The sequence below is a fragment of the Parambassis ranga genome, chromosome 22 (assembly GCF_900634625.1).
Source record: "Parambassis ranga chromosome 22, fParRan2.1, whole genome shotgun sequence".
NCBI classification, from domain to species: Eukaryota; Metazoa; Chordata; class Actinopteri; family Ambassidae; genus Parambassis; species Parambassis ranga.
The window spans coordinates 5,870,601-5,888,454 of NC_041042.1; the positions used below are offsets into that span (position 1 = coordinate 5,870,601).

Genomic DNA, 17,854 nt, shown 5'->3' on the forward strand with positions numbered 1-17,854 from the left:
TTTTGAGATACGATTGGGCAGCCGTGAATTCACGTGGAAAACACAGCGTCTGATTGGCTGGATACTGTCTGACTGAGGAGAGGAGGAAGTGAAGCGAAGTGTCGGGGGCGAACAACAACCAAGGTAAACAAGCTCTACTGACCTCTGTTTAATTATTTCATTTGTAAGTATTTAAGATTCAAAGCACGACACTAGTTATAAATGATATTTTCTGCGTATCGTGTAACATTAACCTGTTATGAATTACTATAAAGCTTCATTAGCTTGCTATGTAACTATCAAGTTGGGTGTAATATATGAATAATTTGCACCGCTACTTCCAGCTCTGTAGGTTGGAAATGATCTAACCTGTCTTCTTCATTGCCACACTGAAATTGGGTACAACTATGGCTAACATTATGTCTGTATGTCACGTAGTCAGGATTGCACTGGAGCTCCAGTGTAGGATGCGAGCGGCGTTGCGCCTGGCAGTAGTGGCAGTCCCTATGGGTGTGCTGCTGTCCCGGACCATGGCGTGGATGTCCAGTGGCAAAACACAGCCAGAGCTGATCAGCAGGCTGAGGGGTAATAAGCTGCTGTCGAGGGCTGTCACCTTTGGCTGCCGTGTTGATGCATTTTAGATATATATATATATATATATTATACTGAAATAACTGACGGGGTTAGGGGTTTAAGCTAGATTCAAATAAAGGGGAAAGAGAGAGGGAACAGTCTAACAGACTGTGGTACCACATGCTGTACACTTTCTCTTTTGTCATTGAAATTGAGTGTTTTTGCTTTTCTACAGATCATGGAGTGATCCGCAGTGACAGAGTTTTCGAAGCCATGGTGGCTACTGATAGAGGCATTTATTCCAGAGACTATCCTTATGCAGATTCTCCTCAGTCCATAGGTACTCAATCACACTTGAGAAACATGGTTGTCCCTTATTATCGATATGAAAACAATTTGTTAGTTAGTTAAATGTGTCGTGGAGTAAGCTGTGCCGTGAGTTGCAGGCTGTGACTGTGTTATGATATATAATCTTACCACAGGCTACAGGGCGACCATCAGTGCACCACACATGGTAAGTAACAAACAGTAAACACTAAACTGTATTACCTTGTTGGTGAGATGAAAAAAAAATAAAACAAAAACAAGAAGTTTGATTGTTGACCTTACCTAACAGCATGCTCATGCTTTGGAGCTATTAAGTGACAAACTTACTGAAGGGGCATCTGCACTGGATGTAGGATCAGGAAGTGGATATCTCACTGCCTGCTTTGCAAGAATGGTAAGTTCTATATAAACATGTTTTTTCTTTTGGAACATTTTTTTTAATGAATTGGCACAGTTTATATGACTAATGAATGTTTCTGTTTTAGACAGGGCCTAGTGGGAGAGTAGTTGGCATTGAGCACATTGATGAACTTGTTCAGCTGTCAATAAAAAATGTGCAAGCTGATGATCCTGAATTGCTGTCTTCTGGACGTGTCACACTTGTGGGTACGTAAGAAGATTCATGCTTCATGCTTCTTTTGAACATGTTTAAATTGTACAGTGATATATAACATCATATTTGTCCATAGTGGGAGACGGAAGACTTGGCTACCCAGATGGAGCGCCGTATGATGCCATTCATGTTGGTGCAGCTGCAGCTACTGTTCCTAAGGCTGTAAGGACAAGTCTGAGTCATGCACTCATTCAGCACTTTTCAAAGTACAAGCTGCATTAGTTGTTACACAATCTCTTAAATATCTTTATTAAGTTCTTTAAGCACATTTATAAAAAAATATTTTAACCTATAGATTACTGACTGTGTTACCTTTATGTTTGAATCACCACATCTGAAATTCTGTTTCTCTTTCTCTTTATGAAGCTCTTGGAGCAGCTGAAGCCAGGTGGACGGCTGGTTCTGCCGGTGGGCCCTGATGGTGGCAGTCAGGTGCTGGAGCAGTACGATCGGCAGAGTGATGGTACCTTCCTCAAGAAAGCTTTGATGGGAGTAGTTTATGTGCCTCTAACTGACAAGAGGCGACAGTGGCCCGGGTAAGAAGACACCTTGTAATGTCTCTTTTTTAAACCAAAATTAGCAGATACATATACCTGTGTTGATGAAGATTCTCAGTCATCCAGGTCATTCTCACTCAGAAGGTTGAAGCAAGGCAACTGGACTTGTAGAATCTTCTTGACTAATGAAGCTGCTTGGATGAGCAGCGAAACGTCTCCAAGAAAATTCTACAAGTCCAGTTGCCTTGCTTCACCCTTCTGAAGAAATATATACCTACTATTCCTCCTTCTCTCCCCAGAGGTGAGCTCTGACTGCAGTGTGGTTGCCCCTGCAGGAGGTGGCGTTGGTGCTGCATCTCCGGGTCCTTGTAGCACTCCTTACAATTTCACTGAGCTCCTGTCTTAATGACGTCCTGGTCTGCTGGGTCGTCACCTAGCAACATACAAGAAGGATCTTGCTCTGTTTGCTTGGCCAGATTGTCTTCCTAGAAAGCTAAAACAATGAGTGACTAAATAAGTGACCACTGATCTACTGATTACCAAAGTTCCTGTAGTCCGAGAGTGATGTTAATATGTTGGATGACAACAACAAGCAATAGTACATAGCATTATTTTTGGGTAAAGTTGTGAAGTTTGGCAGATACATGCTGTATTTGCAGTTAAGCTTTGAAAGGCATCAGTATGTGTTGTCAGAGATGCTGTATGAAATAAATGTTAAATTTGTGTGTGATCATGGAAATGCTGTGCTTACATTTGGAGTAATGCATAAAGACACAAGTGCACGCCAAGGAATTTTAATAACCATTACATTTAACAAAGTAATGTATATTTTATGGTAAGAAGCATTCTAATGCATACTGTTTATTTGTACAATATGTGTATGTTTGACACAGTAACTGTAGAGCAGATGGAGAGGTGTGCCAAAATAAGGCATTTTTAAACTATACAAGTACTGTAACTAAGTCTACACAAGAAATTCATAAATAAAACTCACTAAATTAATGAAACTGTTATTTTCATTTTCCACTGAAAACTGTTACCATTATTGGCAAATTCATTGTTTTGTTATACTGGACTTGAATATAAAAGGAAAAAGGTAGTAGACTGTGACTATAGATATATATATATATATATATATATATATATATATATATATATATATATATATATATATATATATATATATATATATATATATATATATATCACGAAGAGGAGAAAATATGTCACATACACGCACACTGCAGATATCCGTTTGTAGGGAGGGGGTTAAAAAACAGGTTATTTTACGGTTTTAACTACACTACTACTACACATTGACGTCATCACGGTGCGCCTGTAGGGTGAAGGACCTCTATCTAGTTAGCTACAACGCAATGCACGTGAGTGTGTTGGTCAGAGGTTTGCTGTCTCTGTGTTCAGGACAAACTGAAGTTGGTTGTCGTGTTGCTCCCTTTGTTTCGTCTCAAAGCGTAAATCGCTTTTTGAGACGCCCTTTTATTCCTCGGTGGCACAAACAGAGCAGCACGGCGATGGAGCACACAGCTGCCGCACCGGCAGACGTAAACACTCCGGTGTCAGAAAAGGAAACCATGGCTGCAGAGCCAGCAGAAAGAGGCAAACGCAAAAACGACCAGCCGGACGAACCGGTGGCAAGTGGCCGTGGGAAAAGGCGGAGAGGAGCGGGAGGGAAGAAACTCCGTCCAGGCGAGAGATACATCCCTCCACCTCAGAAACGCAACCCGGGTGTCAGCTTTAGCGAAGAGCACTTCAAGGAGACATCCTACTACTTCGAAGGTGGGCTTCGTAAGGTGTACCCCTATTACTTTGACTTTAAAACTTACTGCAAAGGTCGGTGGATTGGAAAGACTCTTCTGGACGTGTTTAAGAGCGAGTTCAGAGCAGAGTCTATAGAGTATTACCAGAAGGCAGCCAAGGAGGGACGGATCCGGCTCAACGAGACTCCTGTGGAGGACCTGTCTGTGGTGCTTAGGGTCAGTGACATCATTTCATATGGAGTTCATATTATGCATAGTTAACGTCAGAATTTGGATTAGAGTTATATCAGTTTCTACGTTATTTAGGCGTCAACCACATGTAACATGGATGTAAACAGATGTGCTGACGCAGTGTAGAAGCATATCCTATGTAGCATGTCAGCATGTAATTTTATCCTTCTAAATTAAGGCCTTTGCCTTTTCTTTATTATAGGTTTTGAAATAATGAAAATATTTATTGTGCCACACAACAGAGCAATTATCTCGACATTACCAGCTCATGTTATCATCTTACTTTTGTTCATTCAGTGTTTAATACAATACTATTTTATATACTAATACTGTTTTGAGGACGGGACTTGAAGATTTCAGAGCATAGAATATATCAGTCAGTATACTTGTGTCAAAATTTTACTGAGTGGAAAAAAGTTTTGATAGTTGTTTGCACACACATACGCAGAATAATGACCATATGAGGAACACCGTGCACCGCCATGAGCCACCTGTTGTCGGCAGGCCTCTGGAGGTCCTGGTGGATGATGGAGAAGTGCTTGTGGTCGACAAGCCTGCCTCCATCCCTGTCCACCCATGTGGTCGTTTCCGTCACAACACGGTGATTTTCATTCTGGGAAAAGAGCTGGGCATTTCAGAGCTTCACACAGTCCACAGGCTAGACCGGCTCACCTCTGGAGTCCTGTTGTTTGCCAGGACACTGGAAATGTCACAAAAATTGGACCAGATGGTGCGGGACAGACAGGTATGTTCAGGATGGTTTGGACTTACAGAGCACACAGGTTTATTCACACTGATATGAATAAATCAGAGGTCTTAAAATTTGGTCTGTTTTCATTTTCCAGCTTGAAAAGGAGTATGTGTGTCGTGTGGATGGGGAATTCCCAGAGGGTGAGTTGATATGTGAGGAACCCATCCTGGTTGTTTCCTTTAAAATCGGTCTTTGCCGAGTGGACCCAAAGGGAAAGGAGTGCCGCACAGTTTTTCAGAGGCTTAGTTTTAACGGAAAAACAAGCGTGGTCCGCTGTTTACCCCTCACTGGCCGTACACACCAGATCAGAGTCCACCTTCAGTACCTGGGCTTTCCAATCCTCAATGATCCTATCTATGGGTCCTCAGCCTGGGGCCCTCACAGGGGGAAGGGGGGAAATGTGGGGAAAACTGATGAGGAGCTGTTGCACGCTCTGGTAGAAGAACATCGCTCTCAGGAAAGTCTGCACCTTCTGGACATCACAGATGACTGCATTGGTGTGGCACAGGAGGAAGAGAAAAACAAGACAGCTGATAAGAAGGACACATCAGATTGTACCTTTCAACAACCCGACAAGAGTGCAGAACGCTCTGAGACACAAAGTGGTGGTGACAATAAGACAGAGAACACTAATAACACCACACTGAAAGATCCACAGGACCCTCTACCAACCACATCAAATGGAAATCAAGCAGCTGACTCGCTTCAAAAAACTCCTACAGGGACTCAAGACCACCTGTGTAGTGAATGTAAACTAGTGCGGCCAGATCCCACAGAGAAGGAGCTCATCATGTATCTCCACGCTTTACGCTACAAAGGACCAGATTTTGAGTATTCCACATGTTTACCAGACTGGGCCAAAGAGGACTGGGTCGAAGCTGATTAGAACTGACCCAAAATCCTTTTATAGGTTTGATTTAAAGCTTTTTGATTTTCTGTCTGCAGTTCAAAAAACTCTCTGAAGGGAGTATAAAAAATAATTTTACTGCTTCAATCATGAAATGCATTTATTCTTTTTTTATGTTGCTGGATGTTTTATTTCATTGTATTCTTCCTGGTACAACAAAGATTTTGAAATAAATGAAAAGCCACTCTCCAGGAAAATAAAGGTTTTCTTTTATTTCAGATTTGTGAAAAAAGTGACAACCTTGACAGCTGTAAATAAAAGTGGTGCTGACCGTTTCAGTTTAAAAGAAAGCATGTGAGTGAATTCATTCTTCTGTAAGGCGGGTTATTCTGCTGAGTAGTCTTAAAGTGAAGGCTCATTGAAGTTGTGTTATTATACAGTCAGGATGTCAAAAGCAAACACTCATTACAATGAGAAAACTTGACAAATAACCCTGCTCATAGGCATGTTTACTATAAATCTTGACAATGTCTGGGGGCTGAACTATCATTGCATCTCTTTGTTTTAGACTTAAACACCATTATATCAAGGACCATAAACAAGACTCCACAAAACACAGAGTTTCAGTTGAGGAAACAGTTGCTGAAAGACATTGGGTACATGCTGCTCATGTCATAAATACTGTCATTTGTTACAAAGAACCACCTGATTTGACATCAGCTGTTGGGCAGGGTGTGGATAGAGGCCGTCTGTAGGCTAATTATTAGCTGTTGATGCCGTGGCTTGTGATGGTACAATTATGGTGTTGGGAATAGAAATTACAGCCCCTGCTTCTTTACAAAGGGAAAGGCATATGCTGACATCCATGTGTTTAAACCCCCTTGCAGAGTTATATCTGGATTAAAAACCCTTTTAAAATCAGTACATAAGTAAACCTACGTTTTTGGCACTGACGCACAAATAAAAAACATGGCTTTTAATTTGACAGTGAAACACTAAAAGCAAGCCTTGACACAATAAATGACTCAAACTGTAGGTTTTTGATTTTCTACACAAAGGACATACTGTACATTTCACCACAGCCGAGTGTGAAAATAGGTCGAGAAGAAGCTGTTTGCCTGTCTTGCTTTGACAATGATTCATATGTATACACTGGATGTGTCGTGGCACTGCACACAGGCACACACATGGCAGCTCTCTGTGTGTATATCTTAGCTGTTCGTGAGTGTATGGCTCATTATGATCTATTCCAGCATGGAAAAAAGGCTGGCAAGTGCACACAACGTGTTTGCATGTATTCAGTCTGTGTACAGTGTACAGATTCAGAAGTTTAAAAAAGTTCCAGGCACAAAGTAATTTCTGCAGGCAGCAGGTGCAGGACTTGATGATTTTTGTGTTGCTGACACACTGCAGCATAAAGCGTGAAATATTGTGACTGAATGGAAGGCTTCACATTCTTGTGATGTCATGCGCTGATTGACCTCTTTGCTGAAGAAACACTCATGCTCTTTCTTTGTAACAAACATGGAAACAATCCTAACAGCAACATCAGACAAACATGCTGTCACATGTTACATTTGCTGTTGGCTTATATTCCTTTTGAGTATAAATGTAACAGTGTATGTTTCTTTTGTATTTTTTATATGCTTATGTAGTACAGTGATTTTTTTACTTATATGACAAACTTAGCGAAATTAATGCACAGTGTTTGCACGGATTCCTTCCACTTTGCTCAACATGTATCCTCCCGTTGTCCATCTCTCCTTATCCAAACATCCGGTAAGTCTGGCTTACTGTTTGGTATTATGACCACTTCTTCACTCTGGCTGGTGCGACCTTTACCACACGTCTCATACACCGTTTCTTTCAGTGAGAGACGAAGCGTATCTCTCTTCCCATTGAGGTGTCCTGGTTGTAACTCAACCTCTGTTTTTTCATCCTGTTGCTGTGCATTTGAAGGCCCTGGTTCAATGTCACTGAGGCACGTTTCGCAGGAGTCCTCCAGACCCTCACAGGAGCTATGAGACTGGGAGAACAGGTGACCTTTACAGTGGCTGTGACTCTCCTCTGTCGTGCTGTCTTTGCAGAGAGACGGCTGGTCTGTGGTCTCCAGCGTGTGGCTGATGATGGTCTCTTCTATGCTTGAAGAGGAGGAGAAGGATGTGTTGCTCCAGTGCTTCACCCCTATAGACTGACCTCTGCAGGTTCTACACAGCAGCTTGTCCTTAGCTACATCGTCTTGTGCCATGCCTGTGGGACGTAGGGTGTTTTCTTTATAAGGAGAGGAGGTTTGGAGGGCTGGTGGTGGCTGGCAGATCTTATGTTGACGACTGCACATCTCCTCACTGTCTCTGTCCATGCTGTTCCTGCCCACATCTCCCCTGCAGTACTCAATCTCATCAGAGAGCACAGAGGGTCGGTTGGACAGTTTACTGGTGCAGGTGCTGTTCTCAAAGCTGTCACTCAGCCGATAAGCCAATGGCTGTAGCTCATACTGTTCTGGCCCGCGGTCCCCACTACCCCCTGTCCCTGTTTGCTTCTGTCTGTGCTGACGCTGGTGGTTCGGGTAGAGGTAACCACCGGCTTCTTTCTCATAACTCCTCCTCATTCTAGATCTGCCAAAAGCCCCGTTAGCAGCTGAAGCTGATGATGAACCAGGCTCAGGACAAGTGGGCAGGGTGCCGTCTGACTTTTCTGAAAAGCATGGTAGTGTGATTGTTCCGCAGTTTTTCTGGGGTCCAAAGAAACAGCACAGGGACTGGAAAAAGAAAGTTGCAAATCCACATGCTACACATTTGACCAAAAATAGGAAAATCCCAAGCTTTCTAAACACCAAGGCTGTGGCAGGTAGCATGATGATCCCCATGGAAAAGAATGCACCTGAAACTATTGCTACTGGACATCCCATTTTTTTAGTAGAGTGTGCTACTTTCCCTATTTTGTCTGAATGGGGAGCTAGGCTGTAAGATATGCAGTAGTTAGCAATAAAGTCCACAGACAAGCCTGCAGCCGATGATATGAACAGGGCCTCGATGCCACTCAGCTGCCACTCAAGAAGAACCAGGAGGCCAATGGTGACAAACACGCTGCCTCCGACAGCTACGGTGCCATAAATGCTCAGGGGAATATTCCATGTGGTTAAAAGAAGCAAAACAAATGTGATTGCTACCGAAAAACCAGCCACCACCAGAGTCTCAGAGCTTAACGACTGTTGTAGATCAAAAAGAGACAGCTGACTGATGAACCAGCCATTCGCCAGCCCTTGTGGTGCTCCTGATATTTCTCTGTTAAACCATGTCAGAAATTCTCTGTAGAAAACACTAGTTCTGCTGAAGTTGAAGCTGTAGAGGTATGTGGTTTTGAATGCCAACACGAGGGCAGCGACCCTGCCATCTGGCTGGAAGTAGAGGCTTCCACTGTGTGCCAGATGGCCCTCAGCATACCTCTCCTCCAGCATCATACGGAGGCAGTTCTCAAAAACACTGGGAGGGTAGGGGAAGGGGATGTCGTTACAGCAGAAATGAAGGGCGTCATCACTCTCTGAGCACCTTCTGACAGACACCCAGTTTATTAACTGCTCCACCAGACAGATATTGTCTGTTGTCATGTCTTTATCCTCAGGTGATGGAGGAGAATAAAAGCTTTGGTTCTGAACTCGTCCGCAAAGATCCCTCAACCAAACCTGAGCATCAGGTCGGCTCATGTTAAAGTCTGGGTCAAGAACTAAAGAGCCATTGCTTCTTGGGTTAAAGTGATCCCCATTATCAGTTGGTTTGACACCCCAAACAAGCATCAATGTAAAAGGCTTATCCTCTCCATTCCTTTGTCTCTCAAACATAAACATGTGACGGTACTCTGCATCATACCGCTCAAATGTATGACTGGACCGGAAGAGCTGTGTAATCCTGCTATCCAGAGTGGGCAGCTTCATGCCCGGGTCAATGCAGGACATGTAGGTGCCCCCAGCAGCGAGAACTGCAAACCAGCACACCCAGATGTATCTAAACTTTACCACTCCACAAGGCAGGATTTTCAGAAATAATAAATTAGATGTGTCAGTGAAACCTCGCTTTAATTCTCTCATCTTCTGCCCTAGACGAAAGAGGCACCTCTTGCGTGAGCTTGTATCCCAGAAGCCGCCTGTCTTTTTTGAGCAGCAGGGTTTCCATCCCTGCACTGCTACAGATGCAGAGGACGTTTTTGTGTAGCGCTCACGCAGAATAAAAGAGCACGGCAGCCACACTAATGCAAAGAGTGAGCTGATCAAAGAGGAAGTCCCAAGGTAAACAGAGAAACATCTGATTGCTGTGATGCTGCTGAGATAACCAGAGAAAAATGTTGCACTGGAGGTCAACCCAGATGCTAAAATTAAATATCCAACTTCCTGCAAAGCCCTGTTTACTCTCTTCTCCAGAGAGACTGAGGGGTGCTGGGTTAGCTGGAGATTCCAGAAATCAGCGAAGACAAAAACCTGATTGGAACAACTTCCCAAGAGGATGAAAGCTGCAAAGAGGTTGACCATAGGAAAGAAAGTCAGACGAAAAGCTACTTTGTAGAAAAAATAAGAGGACAGAAGGGAGCCTGTGACTGCTAAAACAGATAATGCTACAATGAAGACAGAGTGGAGATATAGAGCCATAGTGAAAAGAAGAGATACAACAGCTAGGACAGGGTATACAGAGTCTCTTGCCAGGTAATACTTGAACAGGGTCTGCTTGATGCCAAAGTCTATGCCTGTAATAGTTGTATTATTGTTGGTCAACTCCTTCCCTTCAAGACTGTTCATATATATCTCCATCATGTGCTGTCCTTTCTCGACGGGCAGGAACAGAAGGCTGTACTTCAGCGTTGGGATTTGGTATTCAACAGTCTGTGGACCAAGGAAGTCTTTGTCAACTAGGAAGTGCAGGATCTGGAACACCACCCGAGATTGTTTGCAGCGGGAGGGTACAGAGGAACAGCTGCCATGTTTGGGTCTCTCTGTGCAGGCTTCCACCAGTTGTCCTTCATGATAGTACAGAGCACATTTCCGGAGGAGGTTCAGAGACTCAGAGACCTGGTGTGACAGAAGTAAAATGGAAATACACACTGTATTTTAGGTTGATATTATTTTCATAAAACTATTGTCCACAGAAGGGAAATAGTTGTACACTTCATTTTTTGCATGGCTTATAATGTGTTGAGCTTTGGAAGAGGTGAACCTGCTTCCCTTTACAATCTGTGACATGAATACACTTTTGTTTTGATGTCTCTTCAAAGTTAACTGACTGATTTAAAATACACCTGATGTGCTACACGTGGACATGTCGTTCTAGCCGGTTGTGATCAGTTCCCGTCTTGTGGCCCACTATACCGCAAAGCCCCTCTACTGATCCATAATCAGTGAAGCTTTCTCAGCTGCCTCTGGGATGTTCTTTGCAGTTGCTGTCCTTTGATTCCTAAACATGTTCTACTTCTGGTTGAATGGGAAAAGGGAATATTTTGTGCCTGCATTTACATTTAACTTCACCAACCAACACAGCATTGCACTGAAAAAAAGGCACCAAACTATCATCTAGCTGCAATCCATGTTTCTGTTTAATTCTACTACTTAGAAGAATTACAATGTCATAAACCATCAGTACAGTACTTGCTGTGAGGTGAGGTTGAGGCAGCAGGAGGCATTAGTGAGAACTGCCAAGTAATTCCCCAGAGACCAGCTCGGACAACAGCCGCTCCTGGATGTTCCCTCCGCCTCCACCCTCACATGCTGTTGGCACAAGTCCTGGAACTGGGCCTGGGAGCGAATCTGAGTCAGACAGGGGAGAGGTTTTTTGAACACAGGCCCAGTTTTAAAACACATTCACAAAAAATGGCTTAATTTTTCATAAGATAATGTACAGTGTTTTTGTTCAAAAGTGGAATACAGTCACTGCATTGAACAATAGAAGGAGACTAAAGACATGAAGCAAAGTTGAGATAAATGAGTGAGTAGATCAGAGCGAACCCTGGATTGTTCCATCTCACACATGGCATGGATCGCCTTCAGGCTCCAGAGACTGGCTGAGTTTTCTGTTCGGAACACCAGCTGAGCCAAACGCTCGCCTGCATGAGACAGACGGATGGATTCGACATATATGAAGAATGTAGTGAATCACCAGTTTGTCAGAAATTGCATAAAAGTCTTGTTCAGAACTGTGTTTGGAGGTACGAATTCATAGAACTACAGACATATTTCATGTAGAGACAAACAGGAATTAGGCTTCAATAAAAAATGCAAGCCTTGGAACTGCTAGTAAATCTATAGGGGGCTTTATGTATTTCATTGGGGAAACAGAAACTGTCTTTGATCTGAAAGCTGAGTATTTCAAAGCAGAGCTTAAGGAGGAAAATCTGGGGTAACCTTTCAAATGAAAAGCACTAAACAAACTGATTCCTTTGAACTTAAGCTATATTATTCACAGCTTTCAGTCATTTTTTTTGTAAATGCATTTCAGTAATAGGTTACCTCATCATTTTTGTACATTTCAGATTTGCTGATCACTCTTTTCAGTGTTAACATACAGTTAAATTCTTACTTTTTTTAAAAATGGCATTTTCTAAAACTGCTACATGCTGGTGCCAGAATATTTAGGCTCCCTCCCAACAGTTGTAAATGTACTGTTGTGTTGTGTTGACAGTTCAAAGCATTTGTTTATTACAAGTGTTCAGGACTAACCCACCTGGGGCATTACAGAGGAAGGTGTCAAGAGAGGAGTCTCTAGCGAGTATCCTCTTGTTACGAACTCTAGCAGCATTCTGGCCCCCGCTGCTGTCTTTACTGACAGCATCCACATATCTAGCACAGATAAAACCACAAATGGATGTTATATATTAGTTTCGTTATATACATATTTCTCATACATTTATATTTATTTTATTATTTTATAAAGGTGATATTGACTTAAAATGACACTATTATATGGATTTTTAAAAATTTACATAAATTGTTTTTGCTTGCACAGCTAGGGAGCCAGGTTAGAGCAAAGATGCTGTAACATCAGTTGTAGCTGTCCAGCATTTCGTCTTGTCCTCTGTTGGGTTTGACAAGCATCAGTTTCCTTAGCTGTAAAACGTTTAACCAAAAACTAAATGATGCTAAATGATGAAAGGCTTCATAAAGTGAGAGCAAAGGTAGAGACCAGTGATAGTTCTCTGTGTCTATCAATATGATGACAAGCTTTAACTTTAAGACATTTTGTCAGCTTATTCACCTGAATGCACTGGTTAGTGTTGCAGTCTCCCTGTGTTGTATACTACAAACTACATTCTATTAAAGCTCTGTGCTGACCTTTCACTGGGCTGCTGTGGTAAAGGGGACAGTTTTTTCCCTGGGCCTGTGTTCCGCTGTAGCTCAGACAAGCTGGACATACGAACTCCAATGTATGTTCCCCGTGGCTCAAAGCCCTGCAAGAAGATGGCACAAAAAACAGATCAACGTTAGAGACTCAATGAGGACGCTGAGGGTAATCAGCATGTCACAGCAGCTGACTGAGCAAATCAGCATCACAAGCAACTATAAAAAAAAAAACTCTTTGATGTTATCTTTAAACAGAAAAACACTCATCATACTAACAGAACCACATTCTATTTTTATGTAAATGTGTTTCAGATTAGTCATTAATGGTGCATTGTTGGCGTTTTCAATTTTAATAAGAGTTTGTCCTGTAAGCATGCATCTCAAAGGTGAGGAGATGTATTTAATTAGGATGACAAGAGTGTGATCTAATTCAGTGCGGCTCATTGAATCTGAGATGAGACTGAAGTGAATGGATGTGGCTGAGATCATGAGTCATTAGGGAAACAGTAATTAACACTCAGCCTAAGGTGGTGAGGGGGGGTTTGTAATGTAGGTTTGACAGAAGGTGACAGTAGAGATACAGTAGTAGAGATACAACAGGAATTTAAAGGAGGATTAAAATGTAGACATTTTTGTATTTTTGTTTGTATATCCTGATTTTACATCATTTCAGACTATCGGTGGTTACTCCTCTGAAGTGTTAGGGTTAGGGCCATGCATGTCTGTATATTTGTGTCTTTCAGAATCACCAGCAGTGGGTCAGAGAAGTCTGGCAGAGAACCAATGAAGAATCCAGCCAATGAGCAGCCCAACAGCAGCAAAGCACAACCCAGTAGGACCGCTAACGGATAGTCCACTAACACCTGGGAATAGCTACCGAATAGAAGACCATAGAAGAGGAATACATGGTCAGTGACAATGAATAAACATTATTATTATAGAGATAAGAGAGTTATGTAGTGCCTTTGAGCTTTTAAAGTGACAATGGAATGTTGGTACTTACTTTGTGAGAATGCAATAGAGTCCTCCATCCCTGTTAATAATTGAAAATGATTAGTAATAATAGAAAAACACTCCATACTTAATAATTTTATGTGGCCTTAAGAGACAGTTTGTGAGGTTGATAGTTGACAGACTTTCTCCTGAATCTCAGTCTTCATGCAAAACCAAGCTGACCTCCCTCTGTAGTTGCATGTTAACATTAACCACCAGTAAGAAAACAAAGAGTTTTATTTTTCCAGGACACACCTTACTGTCAATACGTGTTGCTGCTTTGGTTTCTGTGCCCCACTTTCATTTGACCCGTGCAGCCAGTGACATCTCACTGCTCCATGATGTGATGTCTGATGGGCAGAGCTACAGCTGTGTCCCACTTTCACCACTGTACCTGCAGCTTCAGCATGAGGAACAGTGGTGTTTGGATGGTGACAGTTGTGACAGGTGTTTGGCTTGACTGGCTCTTGATGCTGGCATTTTCTAGGCTGTGGGGAATCGTAGGCACCAGCTTGAGGACCCTGAGGGACCTTAAGAGAAAGGCAAAAAAAATAATGTGTTCACACAATATGTATGAATATACCCTAACCAAAAAGTATATTTTCTATTCATAGAAGTTTCTGTTACGTTCATGTCTTTTGAGTGACACTATGGCTGCACTTGCTCCTGCTTCCTAGATGCAGCACCTATTTTAATGACTTCTTATATACTTTATCTATTATGAGCAGCACACAGGCAGTGCCCAGGCATACTTGTTGATAAAGCTGGAAGGAAGAAGAGGGTCTTCCAAGGCTGCTGCAGCTGTCACATAGCTCCCCTTCAGACTGGATGACTGTCAACTGGGCCTCCGTAGAGCTGTCAGGGGGACACAGAGAAACCGCTGGGATCTCACTGAGGAAAGGAGAGGTCAGATGGGGGAATATGAAGAAATGTAAGAACAGAGAAAAGATCGACACATGGACAACAACAAGAAGCCAAAGTTCTCGATGGTGCAACAGTGACCATATCAGTGACTGACAGCTCCAATTCTTGACTGTACTTCTCAGCTTGGCTCCATTGCATAATCAGTGGAGAATATGGAGCGATCCAGCTGAACTAATGAGGTAAGGAATGGATTTCTGTGTAGCACACTGTGGAGGCTGTTAAAGTGGGAAAACGAGTGAGAGTGAGAGACTATTTTCACATGGTGTCACCATCTTGTCATGTTAAAGAGGGAACATGGCTGTCCAAGATAGATAACATGAGTTTGAATGATGACTCAAGGGTAATGATAGAATGGATTGGTGCAAGTAATGATATGCTTCCCTTGATTTATAATGTATTCATTTCTTGTTTATACAGCAAGCTCTCTGGAATTGGAGAAAAAGACTATTTTTAGATGCAGTAGCAGCATAGCTCTAGGGATGGCAATGTTGGTCAGTTAGTTTTAGTCCAGATTAGAATATAGCTGCCAGTGGACAGACTGACATGCACTGTTAAACAGATATTCACAATTTGCCGAAGAAATCAAAAACAAGTGCTAGCACACTGACAAGCTAAACAGTGAATGTGAACATGGTGATTATACCACTGAGGCTAAGAGCTTGATGAAATTAGCTGCTCACTTACTTTAATAAACAAAAGCACAAGCCTAGGGTCAGCCATTAGAAAGCATTTAGAAAAAAATATTATTTTATGATTTGATTTTATTACTTTGTACCAAAATTGTGTATTTGGGAATTTCATACAATTACTAGTTTTAACTTTTACTATTTAGTCTGAAGCAACAGACACCCCTAACTACACAAATGTGCAATGCTCAGGTTGAATCGGTTAAGGGGTTGTGCAGTCTGCCACATGCTTGTTTTTCCACAGTAGACTGGTTCCAACTTCCTGTCTTGTCGCTATGGTGACAGAGTAAGTCAACAGAGCCTAATTGACCTCACACAGGTTTATTTGGATCCCATAATAAGGTGCACAGATGATGAGTCTGTTGAATTTCTGGTATACATTAGCAGAGAGATTATGGGGCTGATAAATGGTGGCTCTCAGTGACTAACTGAACCTCAGAGTATTGTCCTCACCGAACAATGCACCTGTAATATGATCTAAATAATAAATAGCACACAATGGGCTCAGCCGCTCTGCATGTTTGTCAGCTAGTGTAACCTATTTATGTGGTGTAAGCAAACATAATAAACAGTGGCTGCTAATTTTATACACAGTGAACTCCAGCCAGTGCTCCATAGCTCAGAATGAAACATTAATTGGTAGATAACGTGTGACCTCTGCCTGCCAGAGGCCCTCCTGACCACAGGATGAAGGATATTTATGTATAAACCTAATGCTTTTCATAGAGGTGGTGATACCACATGAGAAAGGAGCAATTTGCAGAATCCATCAATATTTCAGTGGATGAATGCAAAAATACATTGTGAAAGATGTCACTGAGCTGCTCCTGATTCCCGGGGTACCCTGATGTCATAAAGCTCTCTTATGTCTAAGTACAGCAAGGTGCAGCAGGTTAAACAAAACTTTGCACAATTTATTGAGTAAACTCTGGAAAATAATGCCTTATAACTGCCATAATATATGAATAATAGTAGACAGAAAGAGTTAAAACACTGTATGGTATGTGGTCCAGACTGATTAACCTATAAGCTTGCTCTAAATATGTGTGAGGCTACAGACTGTCAGTCGTCCCTCCTCTGCCTTCAGGTCTCAGTCTCCCTCCCTCTCTGCAGCACATGTCTCTTGCATCAACTCTCTGGATGCCAGTCAATGTCATGTCTTCAAACATTTACTAAACTGACAATCACCCCCGAATCTGCACAGGCACAAAGCACAAAAAGCTCACTCTGTATGCAGAAGACCAACTGTTAACCTTCCTAAAAAGCCAGAACTGTTGGAATATTATTAGAGGGAAAGACTTGATGCCCTGAGAAAAAAAGAACCTGAGAGAGGATTCTTCTCTGAGAGACAAAAAAATTTATGCTTAGCCAAAGGGCGGCAGGTCTCAGCTGTTTTCAGCCCTGCTTCTATGTTTGAAGTCTCTCAGACATGTTTTTTTTGTGTGTGCTGAGTGCAGAACAAAGTGAGTGATGGTGTGACATCAGTGACCCAGAGAGGAGGATGACAGTGAGCAGATCTCACAGACCCTGACTGCTGTCCTGATTTGTGTTGCTGTATCAGACACATAGAGGAAAGCACAAATCTGACTGTATAATGGTAAGTTGGTCTTCTTTAAAACACAAATACAGTAGAACATCAATTCTTAAAAGTAAGCTGGCAGCATTGACATCTTGTTTTTTTAGAGGCTGTACAGACATATCAACACAATCAGGAATAAATGCTGCTACACTACTGAAACAACAATGCTTGTAGTTTCATAAAAAAATAACAACAGCATTTTTGATCCTGTTGTGCACAGCACAAACAGCTGGACTCAGCGATACTCTCAGCAGCCACGAGGGGAAAACGCATCACCTCTGTTATTATATATCCTGTATATGATTTTCTTTTCTTTGCTGATTAAGTTAAATTCGCAGACCAGAAAAAAACAACCCACCTCTGACGAATCTCCTCAATTGCCTTCTCATCTGTGGGAGAATCATCCATCACTATCGCATCCGTGCTTTCTCCTATTCTCGAGCAAGCATCCATCCTCCTGCTGATTCGGATTTTTTATTAGGGAATCACTAATTTCCTGTAATTATAGCTCTGGTTAACCAAACAGTTAATCTACCATCCGCCTTTATTGAGTCCACGAGGATGAGAGGTACGGGTTTGTTTCTGGGGCTGCTACTACAAGCAGCACCAGGGCTGTTTGGGTTAATCTGCCCCGAGCTGCGCTCTGATTGGCGCAGCCGCGTTGATGCTGAAGACGCTACGTGGTCGCTGTCCAACTGCTGGAGCTCCGAGTGACGGATGGTTTGAATCGGTACTTACCTTAAGTGACTCGGACAGTA

General features: G+C 42.4%; 3 protein-coding genes across 6 annotated transcripts; 2 read left to right on the top strand and 1 right to left on the bottom strand.

The window, feature by feature from the left end:
• Positions 1 to 42: 42 nt before the first annotated feature.
• On the top strand, positions 43 to 2,991 carry pcmtl (l-isoaspartyl protein carboxyl methyltransferase, like). Of its 4 annotated transcripts, none has more exons than XM_028395484.1 (9): positions 43 to 123; positions 422 to 564; positions 788 to 892; positions 1,035 to 1,066; positions 1,169 to 1,273; positions 1,365 to 1,485; positions 1,569 to 1,654; positions 1,859 to 2,028; positions 2,289 to 2,991. In XM_028395484.1, exons 2-9 carry the CDS (start codon positions 447 to 449, stop codon positions 2,299 to 2,301), a joined length of 750 nt encoding a protein of 249 aa, XP_028251285.1. In that variant the 5' UTR covers positions 43 to 123; positions 422 to 446; the 3' UTR covers positions 2,302 to 2,991. The 4 variants fall into 4 exon arrangements, with proteins under 4 accessions (XP_028251285.1, XP_028251284.1, XP_028251287.1 ...); XM_028395483.1 differs by having other exon boundaries at positions 49 to 123; positions 418 to 564; XM_028395486.1 differs by having other exon boundaries at positions 106 to 163.
• A 351-nt stretch (positions 2,992 to 3,342) lies between these two features.
• rpusd2 (RNA pseudouridine synthase domain containing 2) lies at positions 3,343 to 5,843 on the top strand. Its single transcript, XM_028395482.1, has 3 exons — positions 3,343 to 3,983; positions 4,447 to 4,743; positions 4,844 to 5,843. Exons 1-3 carry the CDS (start codon positions 3,366 to 3,368, stop codon positions 5,633 to 5,635), a joined length of 1,707 nt encoding a protein of 568 aa, XP_028251283.1. The 5' UTR covers positions 3,343 to 3,365; the 3' UTR covers positions 5,636 to 5,843.
• A 1,114-nt stretch (positions 5,844 to 6,957) lies between these two features.
• Positions 6,958 to 17,619, bottom strand: disp2 (dispatched RND transporter family member 2). The gene is made up of 10 exons (XM_028395481.1): positions 17,455 to 17,619; positions 14,660 to 14,798; positions 14,163 to 14,437; positions 13,918 to 13,947; positions 13,664 to 13,787; positions 12,906 to 13,021; positions 12,298 to 12,413; positions 11,583 to 11,680; positions 11,226 to 11,384; positions 6,958 to 10,652 (listed from the first exon to the last, which is right to left on the bottom strand). Exons 1-10 carry the CDS (start codon positions 17,547 to 17,549, stop codon positions 7,329 to 7,331), a joined length of 4,476 nt encoding a protein of 1,491 aa, XP_028251282.1. The 5' UTR covers positions 17,550 to 17,619; the 3' UTR covers positions 6,958 to 7,328.
• Between the last annotated feature and the right edge of the window lie 235 nt (positions 17,620 to 17,854).